This window comes from Bombina bombina, chromosome 10 (genome assembly GCF_027579735.1).
Source record: "Bombina bombina isolate aBomBom1 chromosome 10, aBomBom1.pri, whole genome shotgun sequence".
Taxonomy (NCBI): Eukaryota; Metazoa; Chordata; class Amphibia; order Anura; family Bombinatoridae; genus Bombina; species Bombina bombina.
In genome coordinates this window covers 28695178-28714423 of record NC_069508.1, presented here as the reverse complement: position 1 = coordinate 28714423, position 19246 = coordinate 28695178, and the positions used below count along the sequence as shown (strand labels likewise).

Here is a 19246-nt window from a genome sequence, read left to right as displayed (position 1 = left end):
TCGAATATGATCAGGTTGATTGGCCGCGAATCTGCAGGGGGCAGCATTGCACAAGCAGTTCACCAGAACTGCTTGTGCAATTATAAATTCCGACAATGTATGCTGTCAGCATTTATCGATGTCTGGTTGATAATTTGGCTCCTATAACTTTTCTATATAGAATTTTAAAGCAATAATATTTTTAGTATAGGTGGTCTTTTAAACAGGCAAAAACAACTATTTGAAATGACAAAATAATGATAAAGAAGCTGTTTGCAAACAATTTGATATACCCCAGCAGGTAAAATGAATAGTTGGGAACACATTAAAGCAGCTAAAAATATACTGTACACTGTCCCTTTAAATACGGAAAACGGCTTTTCTTGGCTTAAAGGACTTACAGAACTGGAACTGAATAGAGGAAAAATGTGCTTTCATCAGGGAGACCAGTACTTAAATCTTCAAACAAAAATGTCTAATCTAACAGCGTATAGACATATCAATGAATTGCTCAACTTGAGAAGAAACCTCTTTGCAATGAATGCAAACTGTAGTGTTATTTCCTGCTAAATTTAAAATGTTTGTGGATAATGTTTATAAGATTTCGAGGTTGCAGAATGGTATTAGAAGACATGACTGGTAATTAACTGGTTAAGTGTTGTTTTAGGTTTCATACATCACTTCCATATGAGCCCTCATTCTCATTGGACACATAATCCTCACTGCTGCTTGTAGTGTGGTGAAGAGGTTGAGTGAGTATGTGCAAAATTATTTAGTCTCTCCTCTATGACAGGAACAAGACGGCTCAGAATATACAACCTCAATTCCGCTGTTTTGTCTCTAGCTGAAAAATCTGTGCCTTAAAATTTACAATATAAAAAAAACTACTGTTCTTGCAAATTAAAATATAAATTGCTTATCACAATGTATTTTGGTTCTGTAATATTTTAGCTTTTAATCAGAGATAAAATTCCCATCTTTTTTCTATTTATGATAATGTAAACAGTATATGCTCACCTGAAACCCAGCACGGACTCCAGAACATATATTTGTACCCCCAGTTGCTACCTTGGGAAGAAGTTCTTTCAATTTTTGACGCTGAAGTGTATCAGTAACTCTTACTAGTTCTGATTTGACAGTTGCACCGGTTGAAAAAATTACAATTCCAACATAGGATCCAGATTCAACAATCTGCATTATGAACACCTCAGATGCTTGGTACATTCGAGAAATACGGTCAAACTGTAGAAGAGAATAGCAGTGTAGAGTCTGTTACACTTATTTTGGTATCAAAACAATTAGTTTGTCTGTTACTACACATTTAACACATAGAAAATAGAGTGATTTGGAGCTAATCTGTAGGACAACAAAATCTTTTAAAAAATATATTTGGGTTTCATTGTATTGTAGATCATCCTTTATTGGATATTGCTCACAGGTTGTTTATTTATTGATTTTTAATTGTATTGCAATTTGTTTTCAGTCATGCTAGACCAGGGATGGAGAAACATTTTGAGTGTGTGGTCAAATTGGCAATGATTGCAATTACTTAAATTCTCTTGTGTGCTTATGATACTCATCTTTGAAATCCTGAAATCTATTTTATATATATATTGTAATATTTTTAAAAAGGTATACACTCTCAATCTGAAAGAAAAACATGCCAACTTAGGACATATGTGCAGTTAACAATTTAAATTCATTTTGTGGAATTTTATAATTTTTTTGAATGGATCTTGTAAAAACCCATGTAAAAAAGTATTTTCTTATGGTTTGTGTAACCTAACGCCATTCTTGGGGACTGGAAGGACCTTGCATTTCAAGACTGGGATTCAAATAGACCTTTATGTTTTGAAGGGACATTAAACAAGTTGAGATTATAATAGAAAATGTTTAATTATGTGTAGCAAAAAAACTTTCTTACTGCACAATCTCAACACCTTTTAGCTTGTAAGAAAAACCAGCAAGATCTACAGGGGGAAAATTTTACAGAATGGGCAAGAACTAGAGGAGACATTTCTGCTATGCACATAGAACACCCCTGTTCAACCCACTAAAGAAACAGGGAAACTAATTTTACAATAAGGAAAATATGCTTTGAATTTCATATTATAAACATAAATTCACAGCATTTTTGCATATGCAGTGTAGCTTTATTACAATTTTATTTCCTGTGTAATTTAAATTTTTACAAAACAATTTTGTTACAATTTTATAGATATTTTTTGAGAGGTAGAGAAATTAACAATAATATATAAACTAAGACTCATCAATAAAACTTTGAATATTTTATATTCCTACTAAAAAAGGATGATACTTGCAGTATACTGCCAGATTTCTAAAGAAGATGTAAACCCTTAGACAGAATTATAAAATACAATACAGATATTTAAAACTTACACCACTCATGCTTCCAGATACATCAAGGACTAAGGTGACCACCCTGTCTTTATACTGCAGGAGGGAAAACGTAGGAGCAGGAATGTTGGTGTCTTCTAACGGTACGGTAGATGCCATCTCACTTGACTTCATGATGACTTCCCATGTGCTTTGGTAGTTGCACAGTCTGTTTTGCTGGTTTGGGGCTTCTGGGTTATGGGTACTCTTATCACAGAATTCATTAATCTACAACAATAATTAATTAAGTTAAATATGGTCAATAAAACAGTCTAATTCTTTTTATCTAATGCATTGCCACAAAAAGAAAGAGAATAAGATAACAAGAGGAAAAAGAAAGGAAGGAAAAAAAGTTATATATTTAAAAAAAGTAGATTTACTTTAAAGGGACAGTTTAGTCCAAAATAAACTTTCATGATTCAGAAAGAGAATCTAATTTTAAACAATTTTCCAGTTTACTTTTATCACCAATTTTGCTTTGTTCTCTTAGTTGAAAGCTAAACCTAGGAGGTTCATATGCTAATTTCTAAGCCCTTGAAGTCCGTCTCTTCTCTCAGGGCATTTTGATAGTTTTTTACCACTAGTGGGTGTTAGTTCATGTCATATAGATAACACTGTGCTCATGCACGTGGAGTTCCATGGAGCCAGCTCTGATTGGCTAAAATGGATGTCTGTCAAAAGAACTGAAATAGGGGGGCAGTTTGCAGAGGCTTAGATACAAGATAATCACAGAGGTAAAAAGTATATTTATATAACTGTGTTGGTTATGCAAAACTAGGGAATGGGTAATAAAGGGATTATCTATCTTTTAAAAAAAATAACAATTCTGGTGTAGACTGTCCCTTTAAAATGCTAACCTTTACTTGCTAGAATTGTTATATGCCTAACTTTAGCACGTCATGATTTTTAAAAATGAATGGATTTTACAGAAATAAAATTTGAAATAGCAAAATGTTTAAAAATGTATATAGGTCCAATCTCAAAGTTATGGTAAAGTTTCCAATTCATATAATCAGATAAAGAATGAAAATAATATTTTAAATGGACTTTAATCCATCCAGTCTAATGAAGATACGCTATAACTTACTTTTTTTTTTTTTTTAAATAATTTTTATTTATTGAGTAATATAACATATTCCATGACATCTTTTGTAAACATAAAAGAAAAGAACAGGTATGACATAACACTTTGGTTTCACAGGGATTGCAATAAAACCATGCTGGACCCCTAGACTCATATCGGCCCAACATAACATATACAACAACCCCCTTCTTTGGCGTTATGCTGTCCGTCATGACTGGGAAATATCCCCAGGTAATCTAAATCATGGAGAATGCAAACCTTTTTTTCTACACTCATATATTTTTTTTATATAAGGAAATAATGAGATTAAGAAAGAATAAACAAGATAGAGACAAGAAATTCCAGAATTAGGATAGAGTAGATAAGAAGAAGAATCAAGAACATGTGTCACTCGCGGTCACCCCCCCTTTGTCTTGTGTCATCCATATGCTCCCTTGCTGTGGATTGGATGCTACGCCTGTTAGCCATCCGTTGCTTATCTGTCCAGACTATCCAGTCTTCCCAGACCTGAAGAAACTCTATTCCAGTACTAAGCAAAGCAGAGGAAATCTCCGCCATTTTATAATAATATTTGATTTTATTAAGTATTAAATCATAGCTTGGTACCGAGGATTTCCAAAACTTTGCGATTGTGGTCTTAACAGCTGTGCAAATCATTCCCACTAACTTTAATTTAGCTTTGGTGAGGCCCTCAATCGGGAAGTGCAATAGTGCCTGTTCTCTAGTTAAAACGATTTGCTTGCTAAATATCTCGGAAAGGAGATTGTTAGTTTGGAACCAAAGTCTCTGCACCTCTGCACATGACCACCACATATGTGTGTAGGAACCAATGTCTGCGCATCCTCGATAACAATTCTTGGGGGTTTTGTCTGACCATTGTGTTCTGCTTGGGTGTAAGTACCACCTATATGCTACTTTGATGTAGCTTTCTTTTACATTTGCACTAATAGAACATGCCTGTCCTCTTTTCAGAGTATCTGACCATTCTACCTGATCCTTTACAAATTGCCCCTCATCCTCCCATTTCTTCATATAATGCAATTTGTCTCCTGAGCTATTTGTATTCAGAAAAGTGTACAAAATTGTTATAGCCCCCTTAGTTCTGGATTTTGATGTGCATAGTTTCTCAAAAGGAGTATGTTCTGAGTATGTGGGTGGCCTGCCTACCTCTCGTAACCTAGATTTCAACTGAATGTATTGGAACCAAGAATCCGGTAACACCGGATGTAAAGAGTTATATTTCTCAAAGGGAATAATCTTTGAGTCTATCCAAATATCTGCAATTCGATATAGCCCTTTATTCGCCCAGATGTTACTTATTGTTTTTGAGATCTGAACGGATGGCAGGAAAAGTGGTGTCGCCACTGAGCTAACAGTGTGAAGTTTGGACCTCGTCTGTATATTATCCCATATTTTAATAGTGTGTGTTATTGAAATGTATCGTGTCCATTTCGATGGTCTCTCTCTTTTGGCTGTCCATAGAATGTGATATATTGGATACAATTGCAGCATATCACTTTCTAATTTTACCCATACGATATCATCCCCCTCAAGACTCCAAAGTGAGGTTTGCGCTAGTCTGGCTGCCCAGAAATAATTTTGTAAATTTGGTACCCCTAATCCCCCTCGCTCTTTATTTTGTAGTAGTGTTGTCTTATTGATTCTGGCCTTTTTATTAACCCAGATAAACTTTAGTAAGTATCTTTGCATGTCATCTAGATCTTCCTTAGGGACAGTGATAGGCAATGCTCTAAACAGATAGAGCAGTTTGGGTAAAATTATCATTTTTGTAACAACCATTCTCCCATAAAAGGAGATTTTATAAGATGACCAAGTCATCATTTCTTTTTTAAGATGTGCAAATATTTTTTTATAGTTTAGTCTATAGAGGTTATCTAAATTATTTGGTATGGCGATACCTAAATATGTAGTTGCCGAGGAAGCCCATTTAAAATCAAAGTTTATCTCAAGTAGCTTTTTTGTTGCGTCGGGAAGGTGAGTCCCAAGGGCCTCACATTTGTCGTTGTTTATCTTATAGCCGGATAGCTTTCCAAAGTCAGATAATAGATCATAAAGTGGAGGGAGGGACAACATGGGTTTAGTAATAGTCATTATAACATCATCAGCGAACAACGCAAGTTTATGCATCGTGCTGCCAATTTGAATTCCTGATATATCTGACTTATTCCTGATGGTTGCTGCTAATGGCTCTATACAGAGGGCAAATAATAATGGGGAAAGGGGGCACCCCTGTCTTGTTCCATTTCGAATGTTGATTGTTTTGTATAACTTACTTTTTAATATAGCAGTGAAATTCTGCAAATACTGTATGACTAAAGCACCAATTGAAGAACAGTCAAAATCGTCAGCTCACAAAAAATACTTTAATTTGTGGGCAGCTGGAGTGTGGAGTATTTGAATTACATTGCTCTATTAGAAAGAAAATTGTAGCATATCTTCATTAGAATAGATGAATTAAAGTCCATCTAAAACATTCCAGATCTGATTATATGAATTTGAAACGTTTCCATCATTTTAATCCAGGTCAAATTGATATTTAACAGTCAAATTACTCTTTGTGCTTTGTGTTTAGTGGTGGTGATAGTTCTGTCACTTTTTGCTGCAAAACAGGTGGCAGTAGTCATAATGTAAAAATTAAACATGATTGATTCAATTAGACCATGATATTTTAAACACATTTCCAATGTACTTCAATTATCCCATTTTCTTTGTTCTCTTGGTATCCTTTGATAAAGAGTAAATCTAGGTTGGTTCATGGGGGCTCAGGAGCATACACGTGTTGAGTACTGTATGGTAACAGTCGGCTAGATTTAGAGTTGGGCGGTAGCCGTGAAAACCAGCGTTAGAGGCTCCTAACGCTGGTTTTTACCGCCCTCTGGTATTTGGAGTCAGTCAGGAAAGGGTCTAACGCTCACTTTGCAGCCGCGACTTTTCCATACCGCAGATCCCCCTACGCCTTTTGCGTATCCTATCTTTTCAATGGGATCTTCCTAACGCCGGTATTTAGAGTCTTGGCTGAAGTGAGCGTTAGAAATCTATCGACAAAACTCCAGCCGCAGAAAAAAGTCAGTAGTTAAGAGCTTTCTGGGCTAACGCCGGTTCATAAAGCTCTTAACTACTGTGCTCTAAAGTACACTAACACCCATAAACTACCTATGTACCCCTAAACCGAGGTCCCCCCACATCGCCGCCACTCTATTAAAATTTTTTAACCCCTAATCTGCCGACCGCACACCGCTGCCACCTACGTTATCCCTATGAACCCCTAATCTGCTGCCCCTAACACCGCCGACCCCTATATTATATTTATTAACCCCTAATCTGCCGCCCCCAATGTCGCCGCCACCTACCTACAATTATTAACCCCTAATCTGCCGACCGGAGCTCACCGCTACTATAATAAATGTATTAACCCCTAATCCGCCTCACTCCCGCCTCAATAACCTTATAATAAATAGTATTAACCCCTAATCTGCCCTCCCTAACATCGTCGACACCTAACTTCAAACATCAACCCCTAATCTGCCGACCGGAGCTCACCACTATTCTAATAAATTTTTTAACCCCTAAAGCTAAGTCTAACCCTAACACTAACACCCCCATAAGTTAAATATAATTTTTATCTAACGAAATAAATTAACTCTTATTAAATAAATGAATCCTATTTAAAACTAAATACTTACCTCTAAAATAAACCCTAATATAGCTACAATATAAATTAGAATTATATTGTAGCTATTTTAGGATTAATATTTATTTTACAGGCAACTTTGTATTTATTTTAACCAGGTACAATAGCTATTAAATAGTTAATAACTATTTCATAGTTACCTAGTTAAAATAATTACAAAATTACCTGTAAAATAAATCCTAACCTAAGTTACAATTAAACCTAACACTACACTATTAATAAATTAATTAAATAAAATACCTACAAATAACTACAATTAAATAAACTAACTAAAGTACAAAAAATAAAAAAGAACTAAGTTACAAAAAATAAAAAAATATTTACAAACAATTTTAAACTAATTACACCTACTCTAAGCCCCCTAATAAAATAACAAAGACCCCCAAAATAAAAAAATGCCCTACCCTATTCTAAATTAAAAAAGTTCAAAGCTCTTTTACCTTACCAGCCCTGAAAAGGGCCATTTGCGGGGCATGCCCCAAATAATTCAGCTCTTTTGCCTGTAAACAAAAACATACAATACCCCCCCCCAACATTATAACCCACCACCCACATACCCCTAATCTAACCCAAACCCCCCTTAAATAAACCTAACACTAAGCCCCTGAAGATCTTCCTACCTTATCTTCACCATGCCAGGTTCACCGATCCGTCCTCGGAAGTCTTGATCCAAGCCTCCGAAGTGTTGATTCAAGAGTGAAGAGTGACGTCCATCCTCCGGCTGAAGTCTTGATCCAAGCGGGCAGAAGAGGACATCCGGACCGGCAAACATCTTCTTCCAAGCCGCATCTTCTATGTTCTTCAATCCGATGACGACCGGCTCATCTTCAAGACCTCCAGCGCAGATCCATCCATCTTCACCGACGACTTCCCGACGAATGACGGTTCCTTTAAGGGACGTCATCCAAGATGGCGTCCCTCGAATTCCGATTGGCTGATAGGATTCTATCAGCCAATCGGAATTAAGATAGGAATATTCTGATTGGCTGATGGACTCAGCCAATCAGATTCAAGTTCAATCCGATTGGCTGATCCAATCAGCCAATCAGATTGAGCTTGCATTCTATTGGCTGATCGGATTTCGAGGGACGCCATCTTGGATGACGTCATTTAAAGGAACCGTCATTCGGCGAGTAGGCGTCGGTTGAAGAGGTTGGATCCGCGTCGGCTGGGAAGAAGATGGCTCCGCTCCGCTCCGGAAGAAAGAAGATTCAAGAGGCCACTCAGATTCAAGTTCAAGTTCAAATTCAAGCCAATCAGATTCAAGTTCAATCCGATTGGCTGATCCAATCAGCCAATCAGATTGAGCTTGCATTCTATTGGCTGATCGGATTTCGAGGGACGCCATCTTGGATGACTTCATTTAAAGGAACCGTCATTCGGCAAGTAGGCGTCGGTTGAAGAGGTTGGATCCGCGTCGGCTGGGAAGAAGATGGCTCCGCTCCGCTCCGGAAGAAAGAAGATTGAAGAGGCCGCTTGATAGAAGACTTCATCCCGATGATGGACTTCCGACTTCAGACCGATGATGGAGTTCTTCAGCCGCCGCTTGGATCAAGACTTCGGACCCTCTTCTGGACCGATCGCTGAACCCTGTGAGGTGAAGACAAGGTAGGGAGATCTTCAGGGGCTTAGTGTTAGGTTTATTTAAGGGGGGTTTGGGTTAGATTAGGGGTATGTGGGTGGTGGGTTGTAATGTTGGGGGGGGGTATTGTATGTTTTTTTTTACAGGCAAAAGAGCTGAATTATTTGGGGCATGCCCCGCAAAGGGCCCTTTTCAGGGCTGGTAAGGTATAAGAGCTTTGAACTTTTTTAATTTAGAATAGGGTAGGGCATTTTTTTATTTTGGGGGTCTTTGTTATTTTATTAGGGGGCTTAGAGTAGGTGTAATTAGTTTAAAATTGTTGTAATATTTTTCTAATGTTTGTAAATATTTTTTATTTTTGTAACTTAGTTAGTTTTATTTTTTGTACTTTAGTTTATTTCATTGTATTTAATTGTAGGTATTTTATACCTACCGTTTTTTGTAGGTATTTTATTTAATTCATTTATTGATAGTGTAGTGTTAGGTTCAATTGTAGATAATTGTAGGTAGTTTATTTAATTAATGTAATGATAGTGTAGTGTTAGGTTTAATTGTAACTTAGGTTAGGATTTATTTTACAGGTAATTTTGTAATTATTTTAACTATTTTAGCTATTAAATAGTTATTAACTATTTAATAGCTATTGTACCTGTTTAAAATAATTACAAAGTTGCCTGTAAAATAAATATTAATCGGCGAGATCCGATCTGCAGATTAGGGGTTAATTATTGTAGGTAGCTGGCGGCGACGTTGTGGGGGCAGATTAGGGGTTAATAAATATAATATAGGGGTCGGCAGTGTTAGGGGCAGCAGATTAGGGGTACATAACTATAATGTATGTTGCGGCGGTATACGGAGCGGCAGATTAGGGGTTAAAAATAATATGCAGGGGTCAGCGATAGTGGGGGTGGCATATTAGGGGTTAATAAGTGTAAGGTTAGGGGTGTTTAGACTCGGGGTACATGTTAGAGTGTTAGGTGCAGACGTAGGAAGTGTTTCCCCATAGAAAACAATGGGGCTGCGTTAGGAGCTGAACGCTGCTTTTTTGCAGGTGTTAGATTTTTTTTCAGCTCAAACTGCCCCATTGTTTTCTATGGGGGAATCGTGCACGAGCACGTTTTTGAAGCTGGCCGCGTCCGTAAGCAACGCTGGTATTTAGAGTTGCAGTGGCGGTAAATATGCTCTACGCTCCTTTTTTGGAGCCTAACGCAGCCATTCTGTGAACTCTAAATACCAGCGGTATTTAAAAGGTGCGGGAGAAAAAAAGCATGCGTAGCTAACGCACCCCTTTGGCCGCAGAACTCTAAATCTAGCCGAGTGTTTGCTACAATGATTGCAGCAGTGTTATACATTGTTACAAACACTACTACAATACAGAGCACGTGAGCATATAAATCTGTGATGCTTGAAACAAACAGTAGGACATGACTAGATAAATGCATAATGTTTGAGAACAGAGGATGATTCACCAAATTAATTTAAACACAGCATATTTCTGAACATAAAATGTAAGTACAATATTTGGGACACATAATACTCAGGTTAATAAGGGCACTTACAGGGTCCAGGGCTTGTGCATACATAATGGAGTCTTTGACACTCTGTGAAACATCAGGAAAAAACAAACATCCCTCTTCAAAGCTGCCAGTTACAGGGTCATGTAGACAATTTTCATATTCACATGAAGTTCCCTTACACACTTCAATTATATTTACTCCTTGAAGCTTCAAAGGACACCTGAAAAAAAATACACATTAGCTCCTATTAATATTGCTATTACTATTAATAATAACGTCTACCAAAGCCAGTTTCACTGTATTCATAATAAACAGTTTGAACAGCTAGAGACATGGGGGTATATTTAACATGGGCCAAATGGCCCTTGTTTTCCTTGTTTCCGCACAAGCCTTCCTTGTTTCCGCACAAGCCTTCCGCACGAGCCTTCTAAAGACCGTTGCTCCATAACTGATTCGCTGCCTCAGAGGCTGCGGTCTTCAATCCGCCCGATCCTATATGATCGGGCTGATTGGCCCCAAATCTGCAGGGGGCGACATTGCACAAGCAGTTCACCAGAACTGCTTGTGCAATGATAAATGCAGACAGCGTATGCAGCCTGTTGGCATTTATCGATGTGCGGCGGACAGTATACGCTACATTGTATCATGTCCACTCGCACTTTGTTAACATGGTGTTGACTTTATAGGCAATTTTTCAGCTGTAAACCAGTAGAGGGTGCTGAAGAGCATTTTTCTGTATGTGCTTCAGCAGTGGACTCTTCTCAGTAATAATGCTGCATGACCGCAACATCATAAGGACACCTGCACACGAATAGCAGGGGCTGCAGCAAACACCTGTTAACTCATTGCATACCAGAGAAAGATGCAACATATTTAAAGGGGCAGTAAACACCTAGAGATTGCAATTTTAAAAGTTTAATTATGCATAGTAAAGCAACTTCGCAAACATATTATATTATTTATTTTGCCCACTCCCTTGTAGCTTTTTTGCTACTTTGTCCAACCTCTTCTCCCTTCTCACTCTTAACCGGCCTTAACACTTAGGGGAGCTACAAGCCTTTTCTATGTTTTCCACTAACTTTGCCATTAGACATGTGCAGTACCGAATAATTCATTTCAGGCTAATTATTTAAAAAAAAATATACTAAAAAATTCATTTTTCAGAATATTCATTTGCCACACTATTTGGTATTCATTTTGTTTAAAATTAAAGGGACATGAAACCAAAAGATTCTCTTTTATGATTTAGGTAGAACATACAATTTTAAACAACTTTCCAGTTTGCTTATATTATTAAATTTACTTTGTTCTCTTGGTATCATTTATATGTTTATATTCATTATTCTTTAAATTAGTTAGTGCATTTGTCCGGGTATTCATTTAATTTAAACAAAATGAATATTCAATATTCATTACAAATTTGCATTCGTGGCTAAACTAATGCATATCTATAATTCCGGTCTTACCTAGTTGCTTCAATTCTACGCTGTCCAGAAAGATAAAACGGCTGATGTAGGTCATATTCATCAAAAACTCCCCAGCGAAGATGAGCCCATTCGTGTACGAACACTCTTCCTGCATAAAAAAGTGTGATGTGAAAGGAATTTTTATCAGTAAATCATTAAACAAAAATTATCAATATTATTTCCAAATAATATTGGAGTTGATCACAATTCTTTAGAATAGTTTATTGAACAATTTATCTGCAAAAATCCCCAGCCACTTTAATGGAGAATTTGGTAGAAAAATTGCTAGAGAAACTAGGTTTGTGATTGACATCATTACATTATTTTACCTATGACAGTTTTAGTAAATCAACAGTTTCTAATATTAATTATTTTTCTTCAAGCCTTTTAAAAACAGTAAATCAGCTTGCTATATTGAGTCCAGTATTTATTTCATTAATTTCCCTCTTTCTCCAATCGGTGCTCTAGCCATACAGCACTCCCATTTTTTTTTGTAGCTAGAACACCAATTGGAGAACATTTTAAACCATCTGCTGACATGGGAAAGTTTACCATCACTTTAATTTATACTTCAATGTAATAAAATTGTTGTTCATTTAAAAGTAAACACTATCAGTAACTTTAAAATGTTAACATTTTTGAGATTCTTTAGTAGTCCAACATATTCAACAATTTAATAAACATTCAGTGAAGATTTCTGTCTAGTATTAACAATGCTTTTAGTATTTTTGGCAGAAGACAAGAATTCCAAACCTAGGTGTCCACAGACATATTTCCACTAGGATGGAGGGGGGGGGGGGGGAGTAAAGAAATTAAAAGCTTTAAACAAAATGTATCAACATTTGCATCGGGAGAGAGTTTCTTGCTGTACGGTTGTCAGATGCCCAGTATTAAAATGGCAGCAAATTAGGTAAAATTACTGATTTGTGGGTTAATGACAAGAAATTAGGTAAAATCACTGATAATAGAAAAAACATCATCAGTTGTGAAAATTATATATGGTGAGGTCAAGAGTGAAGTCTAATTTGTAACGGAAAAACCAAATTAGTTCGGATTCATTCGTTTAATTCAAATGGCCATGGCGCGATAGCCTGACTTTCTGGACTAATCACAATTCCTTTGCCGTTCCATATTTATTATAAAAAATAAATAAAAATGAATAGATATATATTACAATTAAGTAAGATAGAACAGTGAAATTAATTTGTATTAGTTTTGTTTCGTTACTAGGGTGATTTGAAAATTCGTATACATTCGAATCTCTGAATCATTTGAATTTCATACGAATTTCGATTTGTAACGAAATGAATTGCACATGTTTAAGCTGAACCTTGGAACCTTTGTTATGGCGCACGTGAGTACTGCTTTTCTCTTCTGCTATTTCAGATAATGTGACAGTAGGGAATTTGTGCAGAGTATATTTGCATTATTGGTTTTTAAACTGTTACAAAAGGCTTGATTCACTGTAATGCCATAAAAGCCAGATGAACCTTACCGATGCTAAATAATTTGCCTTTAATTATTTTTTAATGACATATTTAATTTATGTAAATATGTTTGCTCATTGAGCATCACACAACCAAATAAAATATATATCTTTAAAAAAAAAAGGATGAAGTCTAAAGGCCTTATATTTAAAATCTCTCCAGCATGGAGAGAAATCACACAAAATCTTCAGGATTTTTTTAGACCTTGAATTGTAATGTAGGAGTCTCTGTTTCACATAAAGAACACTACATAGCAACATAAACATTTCTCAAGATAACATTAGTGTTTCTAAAAAATTGTAAGGGCCTCACTGTACCCACAAGACTTCTTAGATTATCTCACCGGAGCGGCAACATTTTAAATAGCAGGTCCTAAGACAGAGAATTGTGTGACCCCCACCTACAACATGTGACCAGTATTTTCGTTAAGGGCAACTGGCAGCCCTAGATGCACATTATTTTGTCATCAGAAGAGCGACTCAAGTGTGTCAGATACAAAGAACAGAATTCTAAGGTGGGGCATTTACCCCTCTTGCCCCTTTCAAGATGCTGTGTTTCCAAAATGCAATATAAAATACTATCATTTAGTTTAAAGAACACCAACTCCAATGTCAATCAGGAGTGTGTTTTATTTTATAACAATAACTAGATTTATTGTTAAAAGTATAATACAATATTATCTTTTATTCCACAATGTTGTTTATTACAGTTGCATTATATACAAACACATTTCTTGTATAATTTTGTTGTGTTGTACAGATTTTAACAAGAGCAAACAGTAATACATTAATAGAATAAAAAAAATCAATGTAAACATAAGCCTTGTAAAAAAAGAGAAACAGGCTATATTGTTTAGTCATAATACAAGCTTCTGTCACATTCATCACAATTTAGAGGGCCAGTAAACCACAAATATTTATTTCAAGATTCAGATAGAAAATTCAGTTTTTGTAAAAAAAATAGTTAAAAAAAATGTTCTACTCTTATCAAATTTACTTTGTGTTGTTATCCTTTGTTGAAAGACAGGTAGATAGGATCAGGAGCGTGCATGAGTCTAAAACAGCAGTTTTCAAGAATGCTTTGCATTTGAAGAAGCACTAGATGGCAGTAGCATGTGCATGTAGTTCTTCAGGCACCTGCACACCACCTACCTAGGTATGCTCTTAAAAAAAAAAATACCATGAGATTGAAGCAAATTTGATAATAGAAAAAATATTGAAACTTCTTTTTTTTCTTTTTGTTTTTTAATTCTTGCTCTGTCTGATTCATAACAATTTTGGGTTTCATAGCCCTTTAACCAGACTTTAAAGTTACATAGATGTTAATAGTATACTGGGGTTCTACATAACCATAATAATATTGCTATAATACATAAGTTCCAGTCTCTTTATTGTCTACTGGATATTACTGCACTACCTTCTTCAGAAGCTGTATCACGAGTCGTTATCTTCAATAGGATGGTTTAACAAGAGAAAGAGATTAGGGATGGACGAATGTTTCTAAAAATTAAAAATTTAAAACGAATTTTGATATATTGGTTTGTTTGAATCAAATTTTGAATGTTAATATAACATTCTAACATTCTATTTTCGAATTTTCGTTTTCGAATTTTTCAATAACATTTGAAAATATTCGTTCGAATAATAGAATGTTTAGCTATGTATTTTATATCACATTCAATTTTGAAATGTAACATTCAAATTTGAAATAGTATTTCTAGTCTACAATTGTGTTTTATAAATCTAATATTCGAATTCGAATGTTACATTAGAAAACTGTAAATAACATTCGATAATAGAATTTTTATGAATATTCCTTATCAATATTCGATTATGTAAATCAAATTTCTACAATAATATTCGTTCTTACATTCGAATTCGAATATAAACACATTCGCCGATGCCTAAAAGAGAGACTTACTGAGCATAAACATAGAGTTCTATCTCTCTTGCGCCTTCTCTTTCTCTCTCTCTATGTCCGTGTGAATGGGAGCATGGTCTATGATTGGCTAATTACAAATGCTGCATAAACAGGGTATGCTTAATTTACAATTTTAAATTACACACTCCAATGCGTTCCAATAAGTCGATAAAAGTGTTGAATTCAGCATAAATCATCAGTTCCATTTTTCAATAAACACACAGCAGACAACTGTTTAAAACATATAGATAAGTAAATAAAAAATGAAAGCATGTGGTAGTAACTTTACCTGAAGGTCCATATACTGGGAGCAGATTATCATTCAATAAGAAGTTGGGTGTTAGGTGTATGTATTTTCCTGGCTCTCCGCAGCCACCATGTTGCAAAGTATATGGATCGTCTCCGAGCAGAAAAGGATCAGCAATGATAACATCAGCCTAAGAAAGTCAAAATATTCAAATAAAAACTGAACGTCTGTGCTTGGGTTATGTGTATACCGTTGCATACATAAGTATATAAGACTACAGTGGGAAATGCTAACCACATATACATTCTACATATTGTGAGTCGCTGTTTCATACAAAGAATCTCACAATATTCACAAGGTAAAGGCTTTGGGCAATATATTGCTCTGGTTGTTATACAACACTTGCAAAGCTTATCAGATCTTACTACACTCTATAGCAGCTTATATGCAAAATTCCACTATACTCTTATGTTGAAGGGGTCATACAGATGCTTTTTCATTTTACTTATATTCTCAAAACAACAGGGTTTGCATATAATCTGAGTTCGAAAAAGCCCAGGACTAGAGTTGAAACTCTGAAAGGACTGCAGAAGTTATACAATAACAGAAATTTGCTGCATTATGCACAACAAATATCATTGCTGAATGGGACTATTTTTCTATTTTTTTCCACCTCAGATTGTAATTTTAAGACTATGGACCAATCAGAGAGAGAAAGAGAGAAATAGGTTACAGTCATGTTTGGTGGATTATTTAGGGCGGCATCATACCTAAATATTCCTCTGTACGCAGCTTTTTCCGCAAACCTTACCTTATCATAAGACTCTCTTCTTGGTCTTCCATATGTGCTATTGGATGCCCATGAGTTTGGAATTAAAATTTTCACACTTCTAATATAAACTCTGTTCTTTGTTGCTTGTAGCATATAGGGTGAAGCTGCAGTCACCATGCTCTGGAAATATAAAGATAAATTGATACAAAAAGATAGAGTGACATTTTAATCAGAAAACTACATTTTTTTTTCTATTTTCTTTTTCATCTTTTTTTTTTTTTTTAGCAACAATAAGGTTCACATATAACCTTGACAAAGTATATGAAATCCTCCCCACCCTCAAAAAATATATACACACACACATACAAACATACATGCACACAAACACAGTTTTCCATATCCCCTTTAATAGCTCATTTGCTTTGTTTAGAATTATTTGCTGCTAGCATACTTAGCATTACTTTTGAGTCAGCACTGATTGGCTAAAATGCAAGTCTGTCATAAGATCTGAATTAAGGGGCAGTCTGTAGAGACTTAGATACAAGATAAACACAGAGGTAAAAAGTATATTAATATAACAGTGTTGGTTATGCAAAACTGGGGAATGGGAAATAAAGGTATTATTTATCTTTTTAAACAATAAAAATGTTGGTACAGACTGTCCCTTTAAAGGCAAATCCAGCCAACAGCACATTGTCTTCCTATATGATACTGTACTTTATAATAAAACTGTGAAAAATAAAAAAACAGTGTTAAAGCACTTTACATAAAAAAAAATGTTTTTAATAATGTAATTTATTCCTGCTTTCAAATTTATATATAAAACTAATACTTACAGATGCATAAAAGTGCAAAAAATGTTGAATACCTGTAAAGAGTTTAAACTTATTTTTAAATCAACTTGAGAGCAGAAATGCACTACTGGGGGCTATCTGAACGCATATAGTGAGTCAATGACAAGAGACATATGTGTGTAACCACCAATCAGCAACTAGTTCCCAGTAGTGCATTGCTGCTCCTGAGGCTACCTAGGTATGCATTCCAATAAAAGGATGCAAAGAGAATGAATTAATTTGATAATAGTAATACATTTAAAAGTCTCAGAAAAATTGCATGTTCTACCTAAATCATGAAAGTTTAAATATTTGACTTTACTGTCCCTTTAGTCTATTATGCAAACTCCAAACCTCTCTTTACAGTGAGAATAATGTTACTATGATAAAATTAGATACTAATAATACTAATATTAATACTAATAATATTACTAATACTACTAATAATACTACTACTACTAATAATAATAATAATAATACTACGACTACTACTACTACTACTAATAATAATACTAATAATATTACTAGTACTACTAATACTACTACTAATAATAATACTAAAACTAATAATACTACTACTACTAATAATAATACTACTACTACTACTACTACTACTAATAATAATAATACTAATACTAATAATTCTACTACTACTACTACTAATAATACTAATAATACTAATAATAATAATAATAATAATAATACTACGACTACTACTACTACTACTACTAATAATACTAATAATATTACTAGTACTACTAATACTACTACTAATAATAATACTAAAACTAATAATACTACTACTACTAATAATACTACTACTACTACTACTACTACTACTACTACTAATAATAATAATACTAATACTAATAATTCTACTACTACTACTACTACTAATAATAATAATAATACATTTGTATCTTACTTTGATTCTTTCAATAATCTGAAGATCCTCTGGGATTTTTGGGCTGATGGCAATAACAATATCTTCATAGCCATTGTTCTTCAGCTGCACTAATGAGTCTTTGTTAGGATAAACTGCTGTTAATGTTGCAATTAAAACAAAACATTGCAATAATATTCTCTTCATGTTGTCCCTATTTAGCCTGTTGCAGGAACTGTTTCAGGGTAGGGTTATGTCGTCTCCTGAGGAATGTAACGGTGTCTTTTGTAATCCTGTGGATAGAGAACAAATGAGTTCCGAGGTAAATTTTTGTTACAAAAAACCCAAAAACAAAACCCGTTTTATGTTTTTTTGTACTTGACCAGAAAAGGAGAGATACTAAACCCAATTTTTTTCTTTTACGATTCAAATTCGGGATTGAGCAGCAATTTTAAGAAAATTTCTAATCTACTCCTACCATCAATTTTCTTCATTCTCTTGCTATCTTTATTTGAAAAGCAGGAATGAAAGCTTAGGAGCTGACACATTTTAGATTCAGCCCTAGGTAGCGCTTGTTGATTGGTGGCTAAATGTAGCCAATAATCAGCAAGCGTTAGTCAGGATCCTGAACCAAAAATGGGCCGGCTCCTAAGCTTTCACTCCTGTTTATTGAAATAAAGATACTAAGAGAACGAAGAACAATTGATATTGGGAGTAAATTAGAAAGTTGCTTAAAATTTCTGCTCTATCTGAATCACAAAATAAAAAAAATGGGTTTAGTATCCCTTTAATTGGTTTAATTTGTTCCTTTTTATAGACTTTTAATAAAACCATTGCTAATGATAAAGCCTATTAATAAATTCACAATTTAACCCCAGTTGTATCATTTAAACTAGCTATTCCCAACTATATTAGTAATCTTATGTGACCAGCAAATACCAGGAACCAGGTCACTATGGTAACTAGAAACTAAGACCTGTGGCAGATTGTCCTCATACCTATACCTATAATGTGACATGCATTAAATATTATACATAGTGTTCATTCCGAATAGGGATTAACCCCTTAGGTGCCATTAAAAAAAGAACAGTTATTAACTCCTTGACTGTTTGTGACATTAAAGAGAGAGTAAACTTCAAAATTGTTATTGGTTAAAAAGCTAAATAATCCATTTATTACCATTCCCCAGTTTTGCATAACTAGCACTGTTATATCAATATACTTTTTACCTCTGTGATTACCTTGTATCTAAACCTCTGCAGTAAGTGCCTTATCTCAGTGCTTTTTAAAAACTTGCATTTTAACCAATTAGTGCTGGTTCCTGTATTACTTCACAGGAGGGAGCATAGTGTTATCCATATGGCACA

The 19246-nt window shown here is 34.9% G+C and overlaps 1 protein-coding gene across 2 annotated transcripts in view; it reads right to left on the bottom strand.

The window, feature by feature from the left end:
- Nucleotides 1-19246, bottom strand: part of LOC128641300 (calcium-activated chloride channel regulator 1) — a 53319-nt gene that overhangs the window by 23806 nt on the left and 10267 nt on the right. For both annotated transcript variants that reach the window (XM_053693905.1, XM_053693904.1), the window contains exons 2-8: nt 17922-18172; nt 16203-16343; nt 15434-15581; nt 11738-11846; nt 10314-10491; nt 2380-2604; nt 997-1221 (exon numbers count right to left, since the gene is read on the bottom strand). In XM_053693905.1, the coding sequence (XP_053549880.1) occupies nt 997-1221; nt 2380-2604; nt 10314-10491; nt 11738-11846; nt 15434-15581; nt 16203-16343; nt 17922-18086 (1191 nt within the window). In that variant the 5' untranslated portion in view covers nt 18087-18172. The remainder of the gene's footprint in view (nt 1-996; nt 1222-2379; nt 2605-10313; nt 10492-11737; nt 11847-15433; nt 15582-16202; nt 16344-17921; nt 18173-19246) is intronic.